The sequence below is a fragment of the Rattus norvegicus genome, chromosome 7 (genome assembly GCF_036323735.1).
Source record: "Rattus norvegicus strain BN/NHsdMcwi chromosome 7, GRCr8, whole genome shotgun sequence".
NCBI classification, from domain to species: Eukaryota; Metazoa; Chordata; class Mammalia; order Rodentia; family Muridae; genus Rattus; species Rattus norvegicus.
This window is the reverse complement of record NC_086025.1, coordinates 1,286,710-1,311,690: the sequence shown is the minus strand read 5'-3', so window position 1 is coordinate 1,311,690 and position 24,981 is coordinate 1,286,710. Positions and strand designations below refer to the sequence as shown.

The 24,981-nt window shown below is 48.8% G+C and overlaps 2 protein-coding genes across 5 annotated transcripts; one reads left to right on the top strand and one right to left on the bottom strand.

The window, feature by feature from the left end:
• Positions 1-3,256: 3,256 nt before the first annotated feature.
• On the top strand, positions 3,257-5,371 carry Il23a (interleukin 23 subunit alpha). Its single transcript, NM_130410.2, has 4 exons — positions 3,257-3,725; positions 3,945-4,046; positions 4,301-4,447; positions 4,549-5,371. The coding sequence occupies exons 1-4, from the start codon at positions 3,564-3,566 to the stop codon at positions 4,726-4,728; spliced, it is 591 nt and encodes a 196-aa protein (NP_569094.1). The 5' UTR covers positions 3,257-3,563; the 3' UTR covers positions 4,729-5,371.
• A 3,461-nt stretch (positions 5,372-8,832) lies between these two features.
• Stat2 (signal transducer and activator of transcription 2) lies at positions 8,833-24,666 on the bottom strand. 4 transcript variants are annotated; one of them, XM_063263091.1, is made up of 24 exons: positions 24,480-24,666; positions 21,415-21,552; positions 21,146-21,296; positions 20,823-20,918; positions 20,194-20,286; positions 20,026-20,101; positions 19,550-19,635; positions 19,173-19,324; positions 16,685-16,843; positions 16,476-16,568; positions 16,242-16,301; positions 15,866-15,883; positions 15,165-15,258; positions 15,009-15,056; positions 14,831-14,914; positions 14,641-14,739; positions 14,403-14,538; positions 14,251-14,303; positions 13,932-14,026; positions 12,960-13,042; positions 12,584-12,766; positions 12,329-12,386; positions 9,949-10,232; positions 8,833-9,751 (listed from the first exon to the last, which is right to left on the bottom strand). In XM_063263091.1, the coding sequence occupies exons 2-24, from the start codon at positions 21,543-21,545 to the stop codon at positions 9,609-9,611; spliced, it is 2,475 nt and encodes an 824-aa protein (XP_063119161.1). In that variant the 5' UTR covers positions 21,546-21,552; positions 24,480-24,666; the 3' UTR covers positions 8,833-9,608. The 4 variants fall into 4 exon arrangements, with proteins under 4 accessions (XP_063119161.1, XP_063119159.1, XP_063119160.1 ...); XM_063263089.1 differs by having other exon boundaries at positions 12,906-13,042; positions 20,194-20,301; positions 24,480-24,660; XM_063263090.1 differs by having other exon boundaries at positions 20,194-20,301; positions 24,480-24,660.
• Positions 24,667-24,981: the final 315 nt, after the last annotated feature.

The following is a 24,981-nucleotide window of genomic DNA, read 5'->3' as shown; positions in this document are numbered from 1 at the left end:
CCATATCGAGGGTTCATAATTCTCACAACTGAAAGAGACCACATAGACTCATGGGAGTTAAGCTCTGAACTGGGTGTGGGTGGGTCAAGGGCTCATGCCGTCATCCCTGGGCACATGACGATGGGCAGAACACTTGCATGGAATACGAAGCCAGGTGGGAAGACTAGCGGCCTGAGGTCAATTCCTGGAACTGAAAGATCCCACGCAGAGAGACCCTTACTCAAGTCTTGGGAAATCGCGGACCCCAGACACAGAGAGACCATTTTGGATGTCATAAGCAAAGGCGAGGTTTATTACAGAGACCTATTACAGAGATCTCCGGGCAGACACATATCCCACTCAGGAGACAGAGGTGTCGGCCCGAGAGGCTGGGAGAAAGAGTATTTAAAGGCAGAGGCTGTGAGCCCAGGGGATGGGGATGTCAGAGGGGAAGGCACCACAAGTTACAAGATTGTTTTATGGCTCCAGGAGATAAGGGGACGCCAGAAGGTTTTATGGCCCCCTGGTTCCTGGAACAGAGCTACTAAATCAGGAGAAGGGTAGGGTCTTCAGGTCCTCATTATTTTTAAAAGTTTGTCAAAATTGATGGAGCATTTGTATTTGAAACACCTCTGGTTAAGCTTGGGCTGTCCGGTTTCCTGGAATGCTCTCTGTAGGACACAATGGCTGGAAAGCACAAGTAGGGGCTTATCAGGGTCTGGAGGACATCTGGTTAAAGCATGACTCTGAGTAAGCTGGGGGGACGTCTTTGGATGGTTTATGGGTCAGTCCTCGATAGCCTGAGCTGGTTTTTGCATTCCTTTTCTTTATCTTTATGGCCTGCTATTCCTGGCGGCAGGGCTTAGCCCTGAGTCTGTGGCTTTTGGGGCTTACTCTTTTAATTTTATATTTCTAAACCTAGAATTCGTATAATTCTCCTTTCAGAACCTACACAAAGGTGGACAGGATTGTCCTCTGATGTCCACAGGGATCCCGAGGCACACATGCACCTGCACACACATAGTATGTCAAACACTTTTTAAAAGAATTTTGTGGGTCAGCACTGTAGCTAGCCACTTCCCAGCTCTGTGGTCTCCGTTAAATGACTGTGCACCCCAGCCTCCCCAGTGATCCAGAATATGGACTATACAGAATTTATTGAGATTTAGCTTAATGTTTGTAAGGAGCTTAAACCAGGTAAATGCCATCAAGTGAGAGTTAGGTACGAATTAGCCATCGTTATTAGCTATAGTCATTAACCACCTGGGGGAACTTCAACTGGATTCGGAGTCTGGGTATCCGTCTGGAAAGGCCTGTCTAGGAGTGTCTTCTGAATGTGATTTGCATAACGGTTGAGGGCCCGCTGACGTCAAGGGCTTCTTGAAGTTCTAGGTCAGCTGCAGCCTTGGAAGTGGTTCCAGCTATAAGACACCAACTGTGGAGTCACCCCACCAACCCCGCTTCCTACTCAACAGCTAAAGCACCAGGAAGTGAAACAGCGGAGGCCCGGTGCCTCCAACTCACCCGTCAATCTCTTCCCACCTCTGTTTCCTTATCTTTCCCCTCACCTTTTATCTCCTATCTGTGAGGATTCTCAGGACTGTGACCAGAGGTAGCTAAACAGTATGAGACAAAATAAAGCAGACTCCCCTATGCGTCCTCCTCCCAAATCCCTTATTCTGTTTATATCTGTCCTGTGTAGACAATCATTTCTCCCCCAAACTGAGCTAATTCTCAGATGCTGGAAATGCATCGAAAGGAAGGCAGCCTCATCATAGAATCCTAGTAATAATATTTGAACCAGATGCTTCATTTGGGCGGTCTAAAATAGTCCCGAAGGGTACTTGCTTCAGCAGCACCTTACTAAAATTAGAAAGACAGAAGATTAGCATGCAAAGCTGAAATGTAAATCCATAAAACATTTTATAATTAGAAAAAACAGTCGCTCTTCCTTTTACCCTCTTCCCACTTTGTCCCCTCTCTCCCCATTCTCTTCCCTCCTTCTCTCCATGTGCTCGTGGCTGGCCTCTACTCCTCTCCTCTACAATTTTATTTCACTACTTCTCTCTTTTTCTCTCTGCCCTACTGCCCTCTTAAGTCCCCTCCCCACGCCCTGAGTAAACTCTATTCTATACTAAAAAAAAAAAGAAAAGAAAAGAAAAGTCTTCAGGCAGAGGTGGTACACAGCTTTAATCCTAGCACTCAGGAGGCAGAGGCAGGGGGATCTCTTGAGTTTGAGGCCAGCCTAGTCTACATCTTAATATCATCTCTAGTTCCTGTGTAATCTGATATTTCTTGAAGAGTGAATTCCAGGACAGCCAGGGATACACAGAGAAACCCTGTGTCCAAAAACAAATGAAGCTCTAGTGAAAGGGGGACCCCCCCCCAGCCCCATTGAGAAGTCTCCCAGAGGAAAAGTTAACTCGGGAAGCTTTCAGAGCCTGCCGTGTGGTCATCTATGGCCTCACTCTGACGTCCAGATTGTTCGGGGACCCTCCACTGGGGTTGGGGGAGTCCCAGCTTCAGACCACCCTCTCCTCCCACGTTCACCTCACTCTCATAGCTGCTTCCCTGGTGTTACATCATGGAGGGTGATGAAATCAGCCAGCCATCAGTGGATTTTACCCATGGATGCAATAGGCTGAAAGTCAAGCACGGTCATCGTCGCTGTGTGTGTTTTCAACCACCCAGAGCTTCTGTCTGTCTGTGCTGTCTAGCTATGGGGTAGGGGCGAGCAGGGGGCTGCAATGTTTAAGTTGGACTTCCAGTCCTCCACTCCCTGGAAAGATCATTACCTAAATCCCGAAGAACTGATTGCAACTAAGTGGGCTGAGAAGTAAAGAGGTTCTTAGCCAGCATTCTCACCCGGGGAAATGCCCTTTCAGCAGCCAGGCCCGACAGAATTACTGCCCCTATGCGGCTTCTCAGATCAAAAAGTACTACTGTCACCCTCAAAACCAAGACCACCCAGTGAAAAGAACATGGAGAGAAGGAAATGCCTTGGTCTTATATAGAAGACATTACATAGGAACCAAACTTCGAATGAACCTGAGCTCACCGTGGGATTTGGAGATGAATGAGTGCTGTTTTGGTTTTCCCTCAGGCAAGAGGAAGTGAGGAAATCAGAGTGGGGTTGGGTAAGACTTAAAGCCTTGAGAGGCAAAAAAAGGATATCAGATTACACAGGAAGGAACTGGAGATATTCATTTAAATGTCCATTACTTCCCTGACCCTTCTGCAGCCATCTGTGTTCCTGGAGAGCATGACACATGTGTCCTGACCTAGGCCTCTAGCCACAGCAGCCTCACCACTCATTTCCCCTGGAACTGAGGTGGCATACCTGGGCTCTCCAAAGAGGGAGGTGATGCAGGGAGGGGAAATCCCACCTGCTCTGAGTCACCTGCTAGTGCAAAGGGCGGGCCTTACAGTGCAGGGACCTTAAAAAGAGACTGCGAGACAAAAAGGAAGAAAGCAGGAAGCCACTTAGAAGTCAGACTTCAGAGTTAGACTCAGAGCAAAAGGAGGTTGATAGAGGGTCTAGTGCAGAGCACAGAGCCAGCCAGATCTGAGAAGCAGGCAACAAGATGCTGGATTGCAGAGCAATAATACTCCTGTGGCTGTTGCCCTGGGCCACTCAGGGGCTGGCTGTGCCTAGGAGTAGCAGTCCTGACTGGGCTCAGTGCCAGCAGCTCTCCCGGAATCTCTGCACACTAGCCTGGAGTGCACACACACCAGTGGGACAAATGGTAAGTGTCAGCTCCTGGAACCATGCAGAAACCTTCCCAAGCCCTTCAAGTGTGTGGGTTTAATGTAAGCTGTGGCCCTGGGTGGATCTGGAGGGTTGAAGGCCATTGTGGAGTGAGAGAGGACAGAAGACAGGGTCTTCTGGGAAAGCCATGAGCCAGTGGCTGAGGGGAATGCAAAGTGGTCACCTCACCTCGTTGTTCCCATGGCCTCCATTCCAGGATCTACTAAGAGAAGAAGGGGAAGAAGAGACTAAAAGTGACGTGCCCCGTATCCAGTGTGGTGATGGTTGTGATCCCCAAGGTCTCAAGGACAACAGCCAGGTACCACTAAGCAGGTGTTGGTGTGCCTGGGAGAAGGGAGGTGGAAGGAAGCTGGTCATGACCATTTAGCTCTGAGAGGATGAGGAGCCACAGTGGGTTGAAGCCAGACTGAATTTTGGGTAGTAGGTTTAAAGCCAAAGCCTAAGGCAGTGGAACGCTGTCCAAAGAAAGAAAAAGGAAAACCAGAGGAAAAAGGAAGGCAGGGCACTGGGAAAGAGGATCCACATGTCTCTATTGCTCTCTTCTTTCCCCAGTTCTGTTTGCAAAGGATCCGCCAAGGTCTGGTGTTTTATAAGCACCTGCTGGACTCGGACATCTTCACAGGGGAGCCTTCTCTACTCCCGGATAGCCCTGTGGACCAGCTTCATACCTCCCTACTGGGCCTCAGCCAGCTCCTCCAGGTATGAACCAGGGATCTGGAAGATGGAGCGAGCCAGTGTCTGAAACAGAAGCTGGGAGCTTATATCTGGGATCCTTTCTGACTGTGTCTTCTGTCCTTTAGCCAGAGGATCACCACTGGGAGACTCAACAGATGCCTCGCCTGAGTCCCAGCCAGCAGTGGCAGCGTTCTCTTCTCCGTTCCAAGATCCTTCGCAGCCTCCAAGCCTTTCTGGCCATAGCTGCCCGGGTCTTTGCCCACGGAGCAGCAACTCTGACTGAGCCCTTAGTGCCAACGGCTTAAGGATAGTGCCCAGGTTCCCATGGCTACAGTGATAAAACTAATCCATCAATGCAGACATCTGCAAGCTAATTAACCCATCAGGACTTTTGCTGTTCTTGTTTTGTATGTTTTGTGTGAAGGGCAAGGACACCATTATTAAAGAGAAAAGCAACAAACCCCAGACGGCAGCTCACTAGAGGGAGGAGATGGAGAAGAGGAATCAAGTCAAGCCCTTGGCCTTGGAAGCTGGCAGACAGCTGCATGGCAGAAGGGGAAGGGGGTGGAGACATCGGAGAAACTGTGAGAAGCCTGGAGCATCAGGAAAAGTGAGCCTAGGCTTTGGCCAGAATCTGTAAGTAAAACAAGAAAAAGGGAATGTTATACTTTTCTGAGTGATTCGGGGAAATGTGAAGACTCACAGTGCTCCAGACGGAAGCTCTGTAACTGCCTGCTTAGTCCTTCAGTTCTAACAGAACCCAGCACTAAGAACTAACAGAACTACCAACATGGACTGACTCGCGATACCGACCTGTGACAAAGCTGCGTATTTATTAAGTGGGAAGGGAAATTTTGGTATTATTTATCCTTGTAACAGTTTAGAGGATTGTTATTTATTATATTTATGAGGAATTATGTATTTTTTTAATAAAGATTTATTTATGTGGCTCTCTTGTCTAATTTCTAAGCCAGTAGTCAGGAGAGAAAAGAGATGGGAAAAGTAGGGCCGAGTGATAAAGATGAACCTTTGACGTCTCAGATCAACAGATTCAGAGGTCCTGAGTTCTGAAAGGACACGTTTGTGTCGAGGTCATCAAATGACAACATGGCATCTCCACTGCCTGTCTATGACGAGCATCTGTGATGTGTACATGTGTGTGCATGTGCGTGTGTGTGTGCGTGTGTGTGTGTATACAGGTTCACTTCTGTGTGCACATGTATCATGTAGAGCAAAAGTTAATGTTGAGTGTACACACACACACACACACACACACACACACACACACACACACACACACACAGTCTCACCATGTAGTCTCACCATGTAGTCTTGGCTGGCATTAAACTCATCAAGATCTGCCTGTGTCTGTCTCTAACGCTGGGGTTAAAGGAGGATGACACATCTCCTGGCTTGTGCCCAAGTCTCTCACTTGAGTCTAGCTTACCAGATTGATTGGCCTAACCTACCTCACCAACTTGCTCTGGACTCCTGTCTCTGCCTCCCAAGTGCTGAAATCATAGGTGGGGAACAAGACCCACCTGTTATTTATATAGGCATTGGAGTGCCAATCTCTGGTTCTCACATTTGCCTGGTAAGGGCTTTACCCACTAAACTGTCTCCACAGCTCCTCTGACTTCAGTTTTGTTTTGTTTGTTTTTTGTTTTAGTTTTTTTTTAAGATATCTATATCTATATCTATATCTATATATATATATATATATATATATATATATATATATATATATATATATATATATATATACTGTTCTGCCTGCATGCATGCCTACAGGCCTACAGGCCAGAAGAGGGCACCATATCTTATTACAGATGGTTGTGAGCCACAATGTGGTTGCTGGGATTTGAACTCAGGACCTCTGAAAGAGCAGTCAGTGCCCTTAACTGCTGAGCCATCTCTCCACCCCTTGACTTCAGTTTTAAAATATGGTTTTACACCAGCCTGTCCAGAATTTATGTCAGTTTTCCTACCTCGGTGCTGTCTCACACCTGGCTTGAATTTTTGGTGTTTGTTTTTTTGAAATAGGGTATTGCTGTGTAGTCTTGGAACTCCTTGATACATTGGCCAGGATGATGTCCAATTCAAAGCAATCCTCCAGCCCCAAAGTGCTGGGGTCACAGGTGTGCCGCCAAGCCTGGTAAATTTTTGGTTTGACATCTAAGATAGCCCAAATAGGCTTTGCAATTGTGGCAGGCCTCCTTCCTCAGCCTCCCAAGTGCTGGAAGTGGAAGGTTAAAAGGGGAGGGGATTAAAAAGAAGAGAGCCAGGAGGGACATATAGGTCTGGAGGGAGGAAAGATAAGGGTGTGGGGGCTGGAGATTTAGCTCAGTGGTAGAGCGCTTGCCTAGGAAGCGCAAGGCCCTGGGTTCGGTCCCCAGCTCCGAAAAAAGAACCAAAAAAAAAAAAAAAAAGATAAGGGTGTAATTATAATCTCAAAAAAGAAAAAAGTGGGGCTGGAGAGATGGCTCAGAGGTTAAGGGCACCGACTGCTCTTCCACAGGTCCTGAGTTCAATCCCCAGCAACCACATGGTGGCTCACAACCATCCATAATGAGATCTGATGCCCTCTTCTGGCCTGTGGGTGTAAAGCATTCAGGTAGAACACTGTATAATAATAAATCTTTAAAAAAAAGAAAAAAGAAAAAAGTGAAAGGAACTAGTTCATTTAGGTTCTTTTTTTTTTTTTTTTTTTTTTCGGAGCTGGGGACCGAACCCAGGGCCTTGCACTCGCTAGGCAAGCGCTCCACCGCTGAGCTAAATCCCCAACCCTTGGGTTCTTTTTGAGATAGGGCTTCTTTGAGTTTCTCTAGCTATCCTAGAACTCACTATGTAGTCCAGGCTGGCCTCGAACTCCTGGCAATTCATCTAGTTCATTCTCCCAAGCACTGGAATTATAGGTGTTTACCACCACATCCTGTTCATTTCCTTTACTTCCATGGCTGAGACATCAAAGGACAAACATTTTGCCAGTGGGACACACCTGTATCCCGGCGCTCAGGTGACTGTGAATTTGTTGTAACCTGTACCATACAGTGGCCTCCTGTCTACAAAAGCCCACCCACCCACCAAAGCCTCTGATTGGGGTGGCATGTACCTGTAAAGCCAGTTTCAGAGAGGCAAAGAGAGAAACAGCACCATGAGTTCCAGGCTAAACTACTCTATACAAGTTCCAGGCCATCAAGAATTTACATAGAGAAAATCTTGTAGCAACAGAAAACAAAACAAAACAAAAAGGTGCACATGGGGCATAGAGTCAGATTTAGGGTTTGTTTTGTTTTGGTTTTTGTCTTATTTTTATGACAGGGTTTCACTGTGTAACAGGTCTACCCGTCCTAAAAATCGCTTTGTAGACCAGGCCTGCCTCTGTCTCTCAAGTGCTAGGATTAAACCATGCCTGGCTCATGTTTATTTTTTAGAGATGTGGACTCATGTATTTGAGGCTGTTCTGGAACTCAGTATGCACCCTAGGCTGAGCCTTAAATTGCTGACCCTGCCTCTGCCTCCCCAATGCTGGGGTTACAGGCACTGGCCTAGGCAGATCCAGGTTTATGTCTTGACTTTGCCACCGACTCAGTAATAACGGAAGCTATATGAATGTCCCTTCTCTACCCCGACAGTCCACGGGACATAAATCACTGTGCCAACAGAGGAAGGAAGGGAGGAAGCCACAGTTGATGAGCTAATGGCCGTGCGTTGCTGGCCTTTCTGTCTCTAAGGAATTGGGTTTTCAGGAACAGAAAGTCCAAGAGTTTAGAGAAGAGACACTTCCACAGTTTTTTGTTGTTGTTTTAACAAAAGTTTATTATGATGTACAAAGGACTAGCTATTCAGGGCGTGGTGGGAGATGGCACACCAGAGAACCCAGGAACTCACAAAGGATCAGGATGCAACGGCACCATCACGTCCCCCCTGCCCGTGGTCCCACTGTGCCACCCTGTCTGGCCTTGCCGATTTCTTAACTTTACCTATTGGCCAAGCACCTTTTCTTACAGCTTTTGGCTCCTTGAGTTTCTTCTGCTCCTGTGTGTATCTTCCTCATCCACCTTCTTGGTTCTTGGTTTGCTCATGCCACCTTCAAGGCTGGGCATGACACTGCTGTCCCCTCTCCCAATTATTATTAACCCCTTCCTGAACTGTTCTGAGGCACCATGTAGAAAACGCCCATAGTACAGGTTCTCACGTTTCATTTGCCACAAGTTGTACCGTGAGCACACCTTAGAGCAGCGGCAGTTGCCCCCTGGCTTCCTTGACAATGGCATAAAAATTTCTGATAAACCTTCAGGGCTCTGAGACCAAGGCCTTGCCTGGGTCGCCCCTAAGGAATAATTTTTTTCCTTTCATGTTAACAAAACACTGTACAAAAGAAGAAATGCCCTCTTACTCGTAAAATATCAGCTCTATCAAATATTTATTATGAGAAGCAATGCCCAAGGGCTCAGAAACCGTTCAAAGCTCCAGGAGTGATTCTCTCAGGCGCTGGGGGAGGTAGAGACGGGACAGTCTAAGGCAGCAAAGCGTCACGCCTTCACTAGAGTGTCAGGGTCACTTTGTGGGGGTTGAGCATGGCAAGGGGCTGCTAGCAGTAGTCTGCTTCACATGGCCAACTGAAGCAGATAGCCCTCAGTCTCTACAGGAAGAGAAGGATTTAGAACTGGAGTCAGGAGTGAAGGGAGGAGACCTGAGATAACCGGAAGAGAGAACTGAAGAACTCAGTTGGGTATGGCTCAGTGCCACTGTGGTTGCCTACCATGGGCAAGGTTCTGGGTTTGACAGGTCCCAGGATAGCGATGAAGGAAGGACAGAATTCCATCCATGAGCTCCCCACCAAGGCCCAATGTTGCTTCATACCAACTTAGCCAATTATCAAAACATTAAAATCGTTCCATACTGGAAAGACACCACTGCCTCAGACCCTCTAAGGACCTCCCAAATGTCCTGACCTGCCCTTAAGACCCCTGTGTCTCCCAGCATGGCAGGCAGCCTCAGGGTCCTAGAAGGGCTATGGCCAGTGTCTGTTCTGACCCTGTGGTGTACCTTAGAAAGCATGCTATGCTTCTACCTCTTACTCCAGAGCCTATGCTAACCCTGCTCACAAGGCCTCTTTTCCCACTGCTGGAAGCAACATCCTGATTTGGGAGTTAGAAGGGACAAAACAGAAACAAAGCTCTTAGTCTTCAGAAGGAATCAAGGGTCCATCCACGTCAAAATGGCTGGGGCAGGACCTGTAAGCCTCCTCTATGATGCTCTGGCCAGCCAACACTGGGTCACCGTAGGGCATGACGTCATCAATATTTATGTTGTTTCTGAAGACTAGAGGACACAGAGAGAAAGACATCAGGCCCTGATCCAAGTTAGAAGCTTCCAACTTTAGCAGGAAAGGTGCAATCTGGGGAAATGGAGGGGCAGGGTGGGTCAGGGGAGGCCCTTGCATTCTTCACAAAAGGAATCACCAGGAAATGAATGAGGAACTGGGGCTCGCCTTTTGGTAATGGTGAGAGATCACTTACTTTCCATCTCCCCTGTGTTCAGCTGCTGCAGGTCCTGAGGCAAATCCGGCTCTGGCAACAGCTGATTCAATGCACGTGCTGGGTCTGGCTCCAGCAGGATTTGTGGGGCTGGACTCAGTGTGGGATCTGGTTTCGGCTCTACGCCCAGGTCCAGCCCCACCTGCAGCATTGACTGCAGCTCCAGGTCTCGTGCCAACTCCATCACTGACATGAGCTCTGCATCCAGCTCTAAGGACTCTGGATCCTGTTTAAGCTCCAGAGGCTGCTGCAGCTCGTCCGCCTGTCTAGGTGTATCAGGACAGACAATGGGACAAGACTCAGGGGGTGAAATGAAGTGAGGATCATAGAGCAAGCGGAGGCAGGCTACATGTCTAGCCTAAGAAGGTGGTAGGGAGCTAGGTGTGCTTGTACACACCTTTAACCCAGAACTCAGGAGGCAGAGGCTCCTTTAAGACTGGTCTGCATCATGGGGCTGGGGATTTAGCTCAGTGGTAGAGCGCTTACCTAGGAAGTGCAAGGGCCTGGGTTCGGTCCCCAGCTCCGAAAAAATGAACCAAAAAAAAAAAAAAAAGACTGGTCTGCATCGTGAGATCCCTGCGTGGGTGGTGGTGGTGAGGAGCAGAGGGGTAAAATATGGCCTTTATCATAAGATTTTAGGAGACAGTGTCTCATGTAGCACAGGCTGCCCTTCAAATCTCTACATAGCCAAGGCTAGACTGGAACTTCTGCCTTCCAGTTCCCAAGCACTGGAATTAGAGGTGCTAGCCACTATATCTGGTCTTGAAATCAGGCTTGTTAGAATTTGAATTCTCTCATTTACTGATTGGGTAAATCTTAGAGAGTCATTTACAGTTTTTAAATTTTATTTTTATCTTCTGTGTACAAGTATTCCGCTTGTGTAAGTGTATGTACACCACATGCGTACCTGGTATATGTGGAAGTCAGGAGAGAGCAGTCGATCCCCTGATGCTCAATGGTGGCAAGCCACCTCGTGGGTGCTGAGTACTGAACCCAGGTGCTACGCAAGGACAACCAACTGCTCTTAACTGCTGATCTAGCCCTTAGACTATCACATAGGCATGGAACAGAGGCAAGAGGATGGTTAAGAGCAGGATCCTAGATATCGCCCAAAATGACTTATAAATTTAATGCAATTTCTACCACATGCCACTCTTCCCAGAATCCAACTTTATACACCCTCACAAAAGACCCTTAGTACAGCTGGAGGCAGGCATGGTGGTACATGAAACCCTGTTTCAAAACAACAGCTAACATAATTAAATAATACTGAGGTATAGTAACCAAAATAGCATGGTAGCAACATAAAATCAGACATATGGGCCAAGGAAACAGAATGGTAGACCCAGAAATAAATCCATGAATTTTTTTTATAAAGGTCTCTCTCTCTCTCTCTCTCTCATACACACACACACACACACACACACACACACACAGAGTACAGCCTCCTCAATACACTGGAAATCCATTTACAGAAGAATTAAACTAGATTTGTATCATCTACCACATACAAAAATCATGAAGCCAGAAACACGGCTCTTCAGGCAGGGCACCACTACTAAACCCAGCAATCTGAGTCCAAGCCCATGACCCACGTGGTAGAAAGAGGAGCCAACTCTTGCAAATCGTCCCCTGACCTCTACATATATTTCGTGGTAGGCATATACATGCGCACACATACATAGCCCACACAGAAATAAATACACTTTAAAATCCAGCAGAGGGGGCCGGAGTGAAGTTGTTATTGAGAGTGCACAGTGCCAAGTGTCATAAATCAATAGATGTGCGCAGGACCCACGTTTGGTTCCCAGCACCCGTGTAAGCTGGTTCACAACTGCCTGTAAGTGCAGCTCTAGGACTCCAGCCCTTTCAGACAGGAGGACTCTGGTCCCACGGGTGCCAACACTCTATGAATGTACCCCATACACACTACACGCTGCTTTATCACACTGAAACGCAGTTTCTCCAGCTGATACCAGTCATGCCGCACATGCGAGGCATGTGAAGATTCAACACAATTAGAAAACACACAGATTGCTTGGCCCAGTGCCCAGCAACAACACACTTCTAATACACATTGCTGCCATTGCTGCTACCTACTCCACTGGGTCCTAAAAAGGACTCAACAGTTTGTTTGCCCAGGAAATCTAGTCCTCTGTCATCGGGGAGGGTCCTGTTAACAGAACGGTTGTGAACATTACTGTCAGGGAGACCGTGGAAAAGATGGCGGCGGGTACACTGCAGAGAGGAGCGGCTTAAAAGGGAAAACCCAGAGGTTGGTGAGTTGGGGAGAGGGAGAGGGAGAGAAGGCATCTGGAAGCAGCATCAGCCAGAGGGTCCCAGGGAAGGCCTTGTGTCTCACCTGTTAGAGATCACGATGAGTCTATGTTTCAGGTATTTCCTCCGTTCTTCCAAGTTAACTGTGGGATACAGACGGGAGACGGGAAGAGATCAATGTGTTACACAGAGGCCAAAGTTTCTCTAGTGCAAGGTGGTCCTCCCTACTAAGGAGTGTGCACTGTCGGCACACGTGCCCTGCGTGTGAAGGAGGGAGCTGGAACTATCAATATCCGAGAACACTTTCATCCTAGGAAGGAGGTATGCCGTCGACCCCAACCTTTTTCCTGGTAGTAACACCCAAAGGCTTCGTCCCGAGGGACGCGGGGATAGAGGAAGCGGAGTGGGTTCTCAGGAGCATTCTCTTCGGCGAGAACCTGGTAGTGGCGGATGATTTCTGTCAGTGGGAGTGACTGTAGCACTTCCTTGGTGTAGGGCTGCACAGAGTAGATGAGGACTTTATCTGAAGAACACAAGAAGTGAGACTAGCCCCGGGGTTTCCTGCCCAGGTAGGTAACCCCAGACAGACACAGCCCCCAAGCCAGACAGACAGAGGGTCAGAGTGGGAGGACTGCAGGAATGGTGCGGGAGAGGGTGCTGACCATCATCCTGGTGCTCCACCCAAGAGCAGGTAATGCCCCCTTCAGAAGTCTCACTGAAGCGCAGCAGGAAGGTGCCCGACACCATCTTCTTCAGTAGTCGGCGTTCCTCGCTCCGGCTCACAAAGCCCATGATGCGCCTGGAGTGGACAAAGCCTGTTAGACCCAAGGTCCCGGTTCCACTTGTGAGGATTCGGTGGGCAGGCCGAAGAAAGCCTGGTGAGGGGTGAGGAGATGGCTCAGCAGCTAAAGGCAGCTCCCACCAGCCTGACCGCCTGAGTCCAATCTCTAGGACCCCCACAGTGGAAGGAGAGAACCTACCTTGTAAGCTATACTGATCTCTATGCACATGTGCTTGCACACAAAATCAATAACTATAAATATAATAGGCCTGGGCACAGAAGCAAAGGCCTTTAATCCCAGCGCTTGGGAGGCAGAGGCAAGAGTAGGCAGACCAATATGGTGTATACAGCCAGTTCCAGGACAGCCAGCCAGAGTTACACAATAGACAGGGACTGACTGAAGATGACCCTCACCACCAGCCTGCTCCTTCCCAGCTCTGTCTATTGTGTGAGTTCCTAGTTTCTCTGAGTCTGGTTTCCCCATGGGACTGAAGTTGGAAGTACCCCCCTCAGTGTGATCGTAAGGACTGTGCGGACAGAAGGGCCTGGCAGTCTCTGCTTGACAAACTCCAACACGACTGCTATTACTATATTTCTTTTCTTTTCTTTTTTTTTTTTTTCCGGAGCTGGGGACCGAACCCAGGGCCTTACGGTTGCTAGGCAAGTGCTCTACCACTGAGCTAAATCCCCAACCTACGACTGCTATTACTAATGGGGACTTGCACCGTGTGTGTGTGTGTGTGTGTGTGTGTGTGTGTGTGTGTGTGTGGTGTGTGTGTGTGTGTGGTGTGTGTGTGTGTGGTGTGTGTGTGTGGTGTGTGTCTCCCTTGTGCTACCAGAGGGCACACATGAAGTGCGGATCTGAGCCCAGTTGAGGAAAACAAAGGAAGACTGAGCCAGGCCTTACCCATCATTCCAGAGATCCTTCAGGTGGTCATGTACCAGCTCCAGAATTTTGTCCAGCCAGGTCCAGAAAGGGATCTTGCCAGGGGGGCTCTCTCGCTGAGGGAGGTAAAGAAAGACAGGAAGGGATGTGGAATTGCCCTTGGTGTGGGGAAGGGTAGAGATGGCCAGTGTCTGACTGGGTGTGGGGAAGGGTGAGATGGCCAGTGTCTGACTGGGTGTGGGGAAGGGTGAGATGGCCAGTGTCTGACTGGATGTGGGGAAGGATGAGATGGCCCAGCGTCTGGACGGGGACTAACAGGACACAGGCTGCAGCGTGTTACCTTGCTGAAGTCTGCCCAGGACAACAGTGCATCCTCTGTCTTGCAGTTCTTTCCTGTGGAGTCACAGACGGTTGGGATGACTGAAGGAGGCCAAGGCCAGGCAGAGGGCCTGGGGTAGGGGCAAGCCAGGGCTAGGGAAGAGGAAACTGTACCGAACAGCTTGTTTCTCAGCATGCCCAGCTGCTCAGGATCGAGGCCTCGGCCGATGTAGGAGGAGAACTGCCAACTGAGTGCAGGCCCCAGCAAACTCCACGGAGCTTTCGGAACTTTGCAGAAGAACTGCTGGTCCTGTGGGGTTGGGGGTGAGCCGGCTCAGAAGCAACTCTTCAGGCAGAGCCTCCATTCACCTCTGCCCCTCACCTGCTCACCACTGCCTCTTCCTCCTCCTACCTTGGGAGTTGAGCTGAGCATGTTGAACCAGAGAATGGAGGCCCAGGCAATGGAGAGTTGGTTCATGTTAGAGATAATCACCACAGGGAGAGTGTCCGTCTGGGAGGAAGCCAGGAGTCACAGGGGGAAGGGGGTTTGTGTAACTGCACACAGCTGCTGCCTCTTTCGCTCCCCCTCTCTTGGCACTCACCTGCAGCTTCATCTTCAGACCCTGGTAAACGTACTCCACCATGGCGCTGATGATGTGTAGCTCCTCTGTCACAGGCAGCGGCCCCTGCAGGGTCACAGCGATCAGCGATCATCGATCAGCGGGTCCTTCGGTGAGTCGCTGGCCTCAGCTCATGGCTCTGGGGAACAGCCAGCCTTACCTTGTTGCTGCCCTTTCCTGCGCCCACTGAGCGCTGCTCCACCAGCGTCTGCAGTCAGAAGACACGATGTCAGGGAAGGGACCCAAGGCCAAGGCCTAGAGATGCTTTAGCTCCCACTCCTCGGGATTAGATGCCAACTCCGTTAACCCTTCTTACCAAGAAGCCGAAGTCCCAAATTAAGCCTTGTCTCTGGCCTTCCTCAGGGGTCAAGGACTTCTGGTTTGAGGTCAGAATGTTGAACTTCCGGAAGCTGCTCCAGGGAGAAGATACAGGGGGACAAAGAGCAGTGTTAGTATCTTTGTTTCTCTCTCTTTCTTTGTGTAGACCAGGCTGGCCTTGTATTTCCAGCAATTCTTTATATAGCCCAGGCTAGCCTTGTATTTCCAGTGATTCTCTTGCCCCAGGCTCCTAAAAGTTCGGGGGTGTTCCACCATGGCTTGCCCAGGGTAGTTTTAAAAATCAGCAGGAAAGGGATGGTTGGATGACTCAGCAAGTAAGGGTGCTTATGGACAAGTCTTATGACTTGAGTTCAGTCCCCAGGACCCACATGGTGGACGGAGAGAACGCGCCCACTAGTTGTCCTCTAACTTATACATATTTTCATATTTTTCTCTCTTGATTGTGTATACACACACACACACACACACACACACACACACACACACACACACTGTAAGCAAAATATAAAAAAAAGTAAAATAAAAAATACAATTTTGTGGTAAACAAAAATTCCATGTTACTTCAGACTTCTGTCCACGTGTCCCCCCAGTCCCCTTCGTCCCCTGAACTCCCGCAGGGCTGCCACGTGTACTGTGCAGGTCACACATGCAGTGTACGTGTCCTTATCAGGCACTTACCCTGGCAACTCTGAATTCCTGAAAGGAAGGAGAAAAAAAAATAATCACTGGAAGTAAAAGCAATTTGGTCTTGGTAATCAGACAGACCTAGGTTCACACTGCCTCCTTGAGCTCATAGCGACATGGCATGGCCTGGCAGAAGAGACACGGAATGTCTTCCATATTTGTATTTGTCTGAAGCATTGGCCATGCCTGGCTGGAGGAGTTGTTAGTACAGTGAAATGAGTCTGGGACAAGCTGCAGGGCGTCCGGCATGCGGGAGGTGGGACAGGTGGACAGAAGGCAGCCTGGGGATCCTGCCATGCAGTGGGTACCTCTGCCTCCAGCCTCTGCCTATTGGCTGTTTTAGTCACGTCTTTCAGCTGCCTCAGCTCACCTGTCAATGGAGACTTCTGCTTTGAGTGATTCATTGCCTTCCTGGAGTCTCACCAGCAGTCTGGGGGAACAGATGTTGGATAGAGTGGTCAGTTTCAAATTCTTGACATGACCAGAGGTGTAAAAGAGGGGTGGGGAAGAAAAGAAGTCTTCACGAGCAAGAGAAAGGATCTGCACACTCAGAAAAGGCACAGCAACAGAAGAGGGAAAAAGAGGCACGGCTTGCAAATGCAACCTTGTTCGGACAGTGAACTTGCTCCCAGTCTTCAGGATGAGGGGTCGATGGAGAGTCTGGGGCATGCAGGGCTGGGTTTCCACTACAAAGGACCTAAGAAGAGAGGTATGGGTAGAGGATGACAGCTGCATCCGTAACAACCATCTCCCCGTATGTGTTTGTTTCTTCCTTGTCCCCCGCTATCCCCGACACCTCCTAGGCCACCAGACCTTTGGAGCAGACGCTGAAGTAACTCCGTGACTTGGGCATTCTGCAGGTCCACCCCTTGGCCAAACATGTCACCCTCATAACGAAGCATAAGACTCATATCCTTCAGTTGCTTCAGTAGCTGCCGAAGGTGGAACAAGACCTTTGCTCCAGCTGTCAACCTGGGTGACAGAGTCCAGGGAGAGAGAATGTGTAAGTTTTCTGGGGCCGCACTGAGGCTTGAGTGCCGTAGAGGGACGGAAACTGACTTGAGCTAAAAAGTGTGATTTCACATTTAAGATCCCTGCATCCTCAAGGTTGAAGTAGGAGGGTTGAGAGTTCAAGTCTGGGCTGGGTCTCACAAAGAGATAAGTAAAGGCAAGGGCTGCTGATACTGCTCATTTGGTACAACAAATCCCTAGGTTCCATCCCCGGCACTGCATCGACAAGGCACAGGGATGCACACTGGAAATTCCAACTCAGGAGGTGAAGGCAAAAAGACTAGAAGTTCATTTTCAGCTATAGAATGAGTTCAAGGCCAGCCTGGGGCACAAGAAACCCCTGTCACAAAGAAACAGAATCCAAGAAGCACATGGTAAAGTATTCAAAACAATTTCTCCTCCAAAAGATTAAACTCAGAACCACTTTGATACACAAGTTTCTATTAATGTAATGACATCTAACTTTCTCTTGTAAAGCATGTGTCCGTAGAGCCTAGAACTGAGTCTTTTCTCCTATTCCTCTTCACCTCTTTTGAGGCGCTCTCACTCACTGAGCCTGGACGCCACCATTTTGTTTCAGCGTCGGCTAGCCAGCAAACCCCCGGTATCTGCCTATTTCTGTCCACCTGGTGCTGGGGTTATTGGTGCCTGGTATTTGCCCAGCTTTTAAGTGGGTGCTGGGAATCTGAATTCAGGCCCTATGCTCGCACTGCAAGCATGTTCCTAATGGGACTATTTCCTCAGACCGTGTGTGTGTGTGTGTGTGTGTGTGTGTGTGTGTACACGTGTGTATGTGTGTGTACGTGTGTATGTGTGTGTACGTGTGTATGTGTGTGTATACGTGTGTGTATGTGTGTGTACGTGTGTATGTGTGTGTACGTGTGTGTGTGTACGTATGTGTGTACGTGTGTGTGTGTGTGTGTGTGTGTGTGTGTGTGTGTGTGTGTGTGTATCTTCAAGGCAAGATCCAAAGATCCAATTATATACTCCAGGCTAGGGCTAGCCCGGACTTCTGGTTCTCCTGTGTTTGCTTCCCTAGGACTTGGATTACCAGTCTCCAATACCACATTCAGCTCACAACCATCTTTGTAAAGCCTCAGAAGATACGCTGGCACTGAGACACGGCACAGTGGGTAAAAGTGCTCATCAAGGAGGCCTGGCTACGGGGCTGGGGATTTAGCTCAGTGGTAGAGCACTTACCTAGGAAGCGCAAGGCCCTGGGTTTGGTCCCCAGCTCCGAAAAAAAGAACCAAAAAAAAAAAAAAAAAAAAAAAAGAAGGCCCGGCTACTTGGGTTGTGTCCCTGGAACCCATATAAAGATGTCAGTAGAGAACCCCACAAAGTTCTCCTCTGAGCTCTATACACACCACACACACACACACACACACACAGACACACACAGACACACACACACACACACACACACACACACACGCACACGCGCACACACACACGCGCGCACGCGCGCTCTCCCCATCATACAGACACACAGTAGTAGACAGTAGACAATTTAAAGAAATGGTGTCTGGGGCTGGGGATTTAGCTCAGTGGTAGAGCGCTTACCTAGGAAGCGCAAGGCCCTGGGTTCGGTCCCCAGCTCCGAAAAAAAGAACCAAAAAAAAAAAGAAATGGTGTCTGGAGAGATGGCTCAGCGCTGACTGCTCTGCAAGAGGATCTGGGTTCAAATCCCAGCACCCACATGGTGGCTCACAATGGTCTCTAATACCATCACACAGACACACACACATGCAGGCAAAACCTCACCTGCAAATAAAAATAAATCATTAAGGAGCATTTTAATGCACATTTTATAATATTCCACTTATTCTCTTAAGGATTTATTTTATTAAGTGGGTGTGGTAGCCCATGCCTTTAATCCCAACACTGGGAAGACAGAGGCTGGAGAAATGGTCAGTTCAAAGCCAGCCTGGTCAACACAGTGAGTTCCAGGGTATCCAAAGCCACATAGTGAGACATCGTCTCAAAAGCAAACAAAACAGGGTAGACCGGATTAACCCAGTACTTTCCTTTGCTTCTTTACCAAAGCAAAGACTGGACCAGGACTCTCTGAGTGGCGAGGACAGCGTACAGCAGAGTATATAGTCACAGTCAAACCAGAGAAGCGGCAGAAGACACGGAGGCATCATTGGCTGTTGTTTCCCTGTCCCTTCCTGCCTCTCTGTTCTCCTTCTGTGCTGACATCAGACCCAGGACTTGGGAGTGCAGAGGAGCACTCTCCCACTGAGCTCCACTGTCCTCCATTCACTGCACCAGCCCCCGAGGTTCTTACCACTGTTCCAGCTGATCCAGCTGCAGCTCGGGTGCTGGGGCTCCAATGCAGGACTTCTGCTGCTGAGCCTTCCACTCATCCAGCTTTGGCAGCAACAGGTCGACCAGGGTGGTTAATCGTCCAACCAGGGCTTTGGAGATGTCCAGCACCTCCTAGGAAGGAGAACTCATGAGTGCTAAGTACCTCTCACCACCCCCATCCAGCCGATGAAGAGAACAGGAAACTAAGATGGTGAGGCCATAGCCCCCTGATCCCCTCCCCCAGTTCTCTGCTGCCCCCAAACCCGCTCTGCTGCCCCCCAGTTCCCTGATACCCCCTGAACCCCCTCTGCTGCCCCCTCAACCCCCTCTGCTGCCCCTTCTGTGCCCAGCCCCCACCTTTCTCATTCTGTCCAGTTCATTGGCTGTTGTCTGCACAAGCTGCCGCTGTTGGCTCTGATGGGGGTCCAAAGACGATGTCTTCTCTGAAAGGCAAGACCAAAACTCAGACCACATGTTCCTTCTGCTCTTTTCTGTCCAGGGTCTCAGTCAAAAACTGAAAATGCTGGATGGGGAGGAAGGGAGTACCAGAGAAAGTACAGACACCTGGAGTCCCACAGGCAAATTCTGGATGGACCAGAAGCCCATTCAACCTGCTAAGGCAGTTTACTACACAATCCCTCTACCATTTGCGAACTATTCCTCAATCACATCTCTAGTCTGCCCTCCACAACACACCCCACACCTCTGCCTTACATATCGATGGGACTACTGACGCTGACATAAGGGGCCCTAGGTGACCACTGCTCAATGGAGCACCCAGCCTCTGCTGTCCTTCCCACTGGCCCCTAAGACGGCCCCTTGAGTGGACCTACTGTGATTGAGAACTGTGTATCTGAAGCTGAAGACATCCTGCACATCCTTCAGCTGCCTGATGGATCTCACCAGCGCCTGTGGAGGAGATGGGACCCCAGTGAGGCTTTTCTGAGGGCAGAAAAGCTTCGATCTCCACTCCACACCCAACACTTGCCACAGCCACCAACCTCCACAGCAGTCTGTAAATCCAGGATTCTTGTTTCAATCTCAAGCTGCTGCTGGCTCTCCCCTGCCGCTTCAGGGGCTGGCCTGGGCTGCATCTGAAGTAAGAGGTTCTGAACATGTTTGAACTCTGACTGGTTTGTTTGTTTAAGACAGAGTTTCTTTCTCTGTGTAGCCATGGCTGTTCTGGAACTCATGACATATAACAAGCTGGGTTCAAACTCACAGAGATCCACCTGCCTCTGTGACTCAAATTAAAGCTGTGGGACCCAAATGCTGGGATTAATGGTATGGGTCACACACCCCACTCCCACCTGAACTCTTGAGTTTTCATCCCTAATATCAGGACCTGAAATTTTACTGCAGAGTGTGGGGGAGAGCCTGGTCTGAGAGGAGTTCCCTGAGTCTCTGCCAGGTGCCTTGCTGTCCCAGGGGCTTTCTTGCTTGCTTTCTTTTTTTAAGATTTTATTTATTTGTTTTTTTGTTGTTGTTGTTTTGTTTTTTCATTTGACTACACTGTAGCTGTCTTCAGACACACCAGAAGAGGGCATCAGATCCCACTGTGGTTGAACTCAGGAAGAGCAGTCAGCACTCTTAACCACTAAGCCATCTCTCAGTACCACACTGTTCTTACCTCTTGAGCTCTTTGGGCCTGATTCAGAATCCTTTTCTCTTCCAGGAGAAGATTGAAGATCATCTCAGCCAACTGGGTAGGGCCATTGGGAAACATCTAAGTAGAAAAAAAAACAGAAGCACGGTCCCATTTAACTACCTTAATGACCGCCCAGTCCAGACCCTGCCTTCAGTGTCTCCAGTATTTTTCTCCTTCATAGACCCTGAATCTAGATTCAGTCCATTACTCTGCCAGTGACACCCCATGTCCAGACTCTGTCTCCCAGCTCTTACTCTAGACTCAAAGGCTAGTCCCACACTCTTATTCCCAGCTCTTCCAAGTACCTGAATGTCCCGATTGAATTTTCGCAAGTTATGCTGTAATAAAAGGTAGTCGGAGTCCAAGCTGTAGTGGTCCCACTGGTTCAGCTGGTCCAGGATGTTGAAGTATAGCATGTTGGCCTTGGAATGATCACTGCCTAGTACAGCTTCCCTCCTGGGGACCGACACAACAAGGGCTCCATAAACAACCTGCTGCTCTGCGATCGCCCAGGACATCTCGAGGATGGACCCTGTGTGCTCAGAAGGAGCCACCTGAACCCCCAAGTCCTCACCAGTTCTGGTCTTCAATCCAGGCAGCCAAGTGCTGTCGGACGTCCATTGGCAGGAGGCTTTGTGAGTAGAGCTCATGCAACTGGTCCAGAAATGGACTGTCAAGGTTCTGCAACATCTCCCACTGCGCCATTTGGACTCTGAATGGGAAAGACATCCGTTCTCTGCTGGATATTCTATTGGACCAAATCATTCATAGTCTCTTGGCTTATTTACTTACTGTCTGGTTTATAAAACACACAAACACAAACAAACCCAGGGTCTTTGTAACCCAGCTGACTGGAAATTGAAGCAATCCTGCTGCAACCTCCTAAGTGCTGGGATTTAGTCATGGGCCACCAAGTCAGGGATGTGTGATTTTTCTTATTTGAAATGTTTCAATTATACAGTTAAAAGATAAACGGGTCTGGAGGGTTGGCTCAGTGTTCAAGAGCACTTGTTTTTCTAGAGGAGCAGATTGAGTCCCAGGGCTCATATGACGACTCGCAACTATTTAAACCCCAGTCCCAAGGGATCTATGCCCTCTTCTGACCTCCGAGGCCATCAGGCATTTGAGTGGCATACCTACAGACATACAATGCATACACTGAGGTAGTTCAAATGCAATCAGCCCCCACTGGCCCATAGGGAGTGGCACTAAGGGGGTGTGGCCTTGTTGGAGGAAGTGTGTCACTGTGGGGGCAGGCTTTGAGGTCTTATGCTCAGGGTATGCACTGACTTTGGATCAAGATGAAGAACTCTCCTTCTTCAGCACCTTGTCTGTACCTACACTGTTATTCACCATAACAGACCAAATCTTTAAAACTGTAGGCCAAACCCAATTAAGTGTTGTCCTTTATAGGAGTTGCTGTGGTCACGGTGTCTCTCCACAGCAGCAGAAACCCTAGTTAAGAGAAGTACAAGTTTCTGGGTTTGTTAGACTTACCCAAAAACACTTGGGTGTGCATCACGTGACATACTCAGAAACTTCCACTTCAGCTAAGACACACATATACACATAAAATAACTTTCTGGTTTTGAAACAGGGTTTCTCTGTATAGCCCTGGCTGTCCTGGACATAGCTCTACAGATCCAGTTAGTCTCAAATTCACAGATCTGCCTGCCTCTGCCTCCCAAGTGTTGTGTGCCACTACTGCCCAGATATAAAATATTTTTATTTTACTTTATTTATATGAGTATATTGTTGGAGGCTGGAGAAATGGCTCAGCAGTTAAGAGCATTGACTGCCCTTCCAGAAGTCCTGAGTTCAATTCCCAGCAACCACGTGGTGGCTCACAACCATCTGTAATGGGATCTTCTGGTGTGTGAAGACAGCTACAGTGTACTCATATTCATAAAATAAAAAAAAAAAAAGAGAGTATATTGTTGCTGTTTCAGACACACCAGAAGAGGGCATTGGATCCCATTACAGATGTTTGTGCGCTGTGGTTGCTGGGAATTGAACTCAGGACCTCTGGAAGAGCAGTCCGTGCTCTTAACCACTGAGTAAAATAATTTTTAAAGATATAAAAAGTATTGGGGGGGGGCTGGAGAGGTGGCTCAGTGGTTAAGAGCACTGACTGCTCTTCCAGAGGTCCTGAGTTCAATTCCCAGCAGCAACCTGGTGGCTCACAACCATCAGTAATGGGATCCGATGCCCTCTTCTGGTGTGTCTGAAGACAGCTACAGTGTACTTACATATAATAAATAAATCTTAAAAAAAAAAGCTTTACTCTTATTGTACCTTGAGCTAAAAAGACTAGGAGAAACACACACACATGATTCTACTGCAGAGAGCAAACAACGTCACCTAAAGTCCAGGGGCTGGCTTTCTTTCCTTAAAGGCAGGAATGGAAAAGGGAAGAGATTGGGTAGGAGATTCAATTTTTCTCTTTTTAAAAATTTTATTTTATGTATATGTTATTTTGTCTGCATGTACACCCGCACATCAGAAGAGGCATTAGATCCTATAGGACTACGACTATAGATGGTTGTGAACCAGCACTTGGGAGGAAGAAGCAGGTGGACTTCTGAGTTTGAGGTCAACCCAGTCTATACAGTGATTTCCAGGACAGGAGGGTTACACAGAAAAACACTGTCTCAACCCCCACCCCAAAAGTCTGCCCAAGTGGACTGCACTGCAGTTATAGGGGCTGTGATAAAGTACTTTCTCTAGTTAGCTTCTCTCCGGCATCAGGTTTTCACTAAATAAGCTTTTCTGAAATAAACCAGACTTTATGTGTAGCCTTCAGCAAATAGTTTCACCTTCCTGGCCTTTATAGTCTATATGTAATTATATATGTATATATTATACACGCAATACAAAACAATTAAGTATGTCTTCTTTATTTATTTATTTATTTGGGCAAGGATAAAAAATATTATGCAAAGGGCCTAGAGAGACGGCTCCATGGTTAAGAACACTGGCTGTGGGGTTGGGGATTTAGCTCAGTGGTAGAGCGCTTGCCTAGCAAGCGCAAGGCCCTGGGTTCGGTCCCCAGCTCCGAAAAAAAAAAAAAAAAAAAAAAAACCACAATGGCTGCTCTTCCAGAGGACCTGAGTTCAATTCCCAGTCCCTATATGGCAGCTCACAACCATCTAAGTCCAGTCCCAGGAGACCTGACGCCCTCTTGTGGCCAATCCAGGTACGCATATAGTACACAGACACAACATGCAAACAAATTTTAAAAATAAGGAAGCAAACAAATAAGTAAATAGATTCGCAGAGCAGAGGTTTTCTGACAAGGAACAGATGGGAACACATAGCAGCTGCAAGAATCGAGGGTTGGGGATTTAGCTCAGTGGTAGAGCGCTTGCCTAGCAAGCGCAAGGCCCTGGGTTCGGTCCCCAGCTCCGAAAAAAAAGAAAAAAAAAAAAAAAAAAGAATCGAGGAGGAGTTTTGGAAGGAAGTCGACAGGGTTGAGAAGTAGAGCTGTGCAGTAGTGCAGCATCCTGCAGGGTGTTCGACTTCAGCCAGAGAGAGAACAGACGCCTTGTCTACAAGGGCATCATCACCCGAGGCAATAGCCCTTCCTGGGAATGGGCTGACACCTCCGCCCCGCTCCGCACAACCTTTCGGGGCCTGTACCTTCTGAGGGTAAAGTGCCGCTCCTTCCAGTGCTCCCGTTTCAACTTCCAATCCTTCAAGTGGCTCAAGGACCCGTTTCCCACCCACTCCCGACTCTGGCGGACCCAGACCGTGAGCGGCGGAACCCGTCACCCGGCTGTGGACGCTCGGCGTTCCGGCCTCGGTGGGGCGACAGGAGGCTTCGCCACGCCCTTCCCGCGTAGCACTCTCATTGGCTGAGACACAAACCCGCCCAGCGCTGGGCTGAACAAGCTGCTTGTAACCACACCTCTGACTTCAGTGATTGGTGGAGAGGGAGAGGCTCACCTTAGCTCCCGCCCCCGCCCCGAGTGGGGCGGAGCCCAACTAAAGTCTTAGCCAAGAATTCTAGCAGCTGATTTACCCGAACTGTGAACAGTGCGTCCTAGGGAAAGGAAACTGAAACCAGGGTGTGTGGAGACACCAAGGACTCCATAGAAAGGGTGGGACCTGCATCCTTACGCTTTAGGATAGGGAGGGAAGA

What these genes read in the sequence shown, in the direction of transcription:
- Il23a (NM_130410.2), top strand. Translation starts at nt 3,564, where the DNA reads ATGCTGGATTGCAGAGCAATAATACTCCTGTGGCTGTTGCCCTGGGCC. An exon ending in ACACACCAGTGGGACAAATG is followed by an intron (nt 3,726 to 3,944) that starts GTAAGTGTCAGC and finishes CCTCCATTCCAG; the next exon opens with GATCTACTAAGAGAAGAAGG. An exon ending in GCCTCAGCCAGCTCCTCCAG is followed by an intron (nt 4,448 to 4,548) that starts GTATGAACCAGG and finishes TCTGTCCTTTAG; the next exon opens with CCAGAGGATCACCACTGGGA.
- Stat2 (XM_063263089.1), bottom strand. Translation starts at nt 21,545, where the DNA reads ATGGCGCAGTGGGAGATGTTGCAGAACCTTGACAGTCCATTTCTGGAC. An exon ending in AATTCAATCGGGACATTCAG is followed by an intron (nt 20,919 to 21,145) that starts GTACTTGGAAGA and finishes TTTTCTACTTAG; the next exon opens with ATGTTTCCCAATGGCCCTAC. An exon ending in GGTGGAGCACCAGGATGATG is followed by an intron (nt 12,767 to 12,905) that starts GTCAGCACCCTC and finishes TGTGTTCTTCAG; the next exon opens with ATAAAGTCCTCATCTACTCT.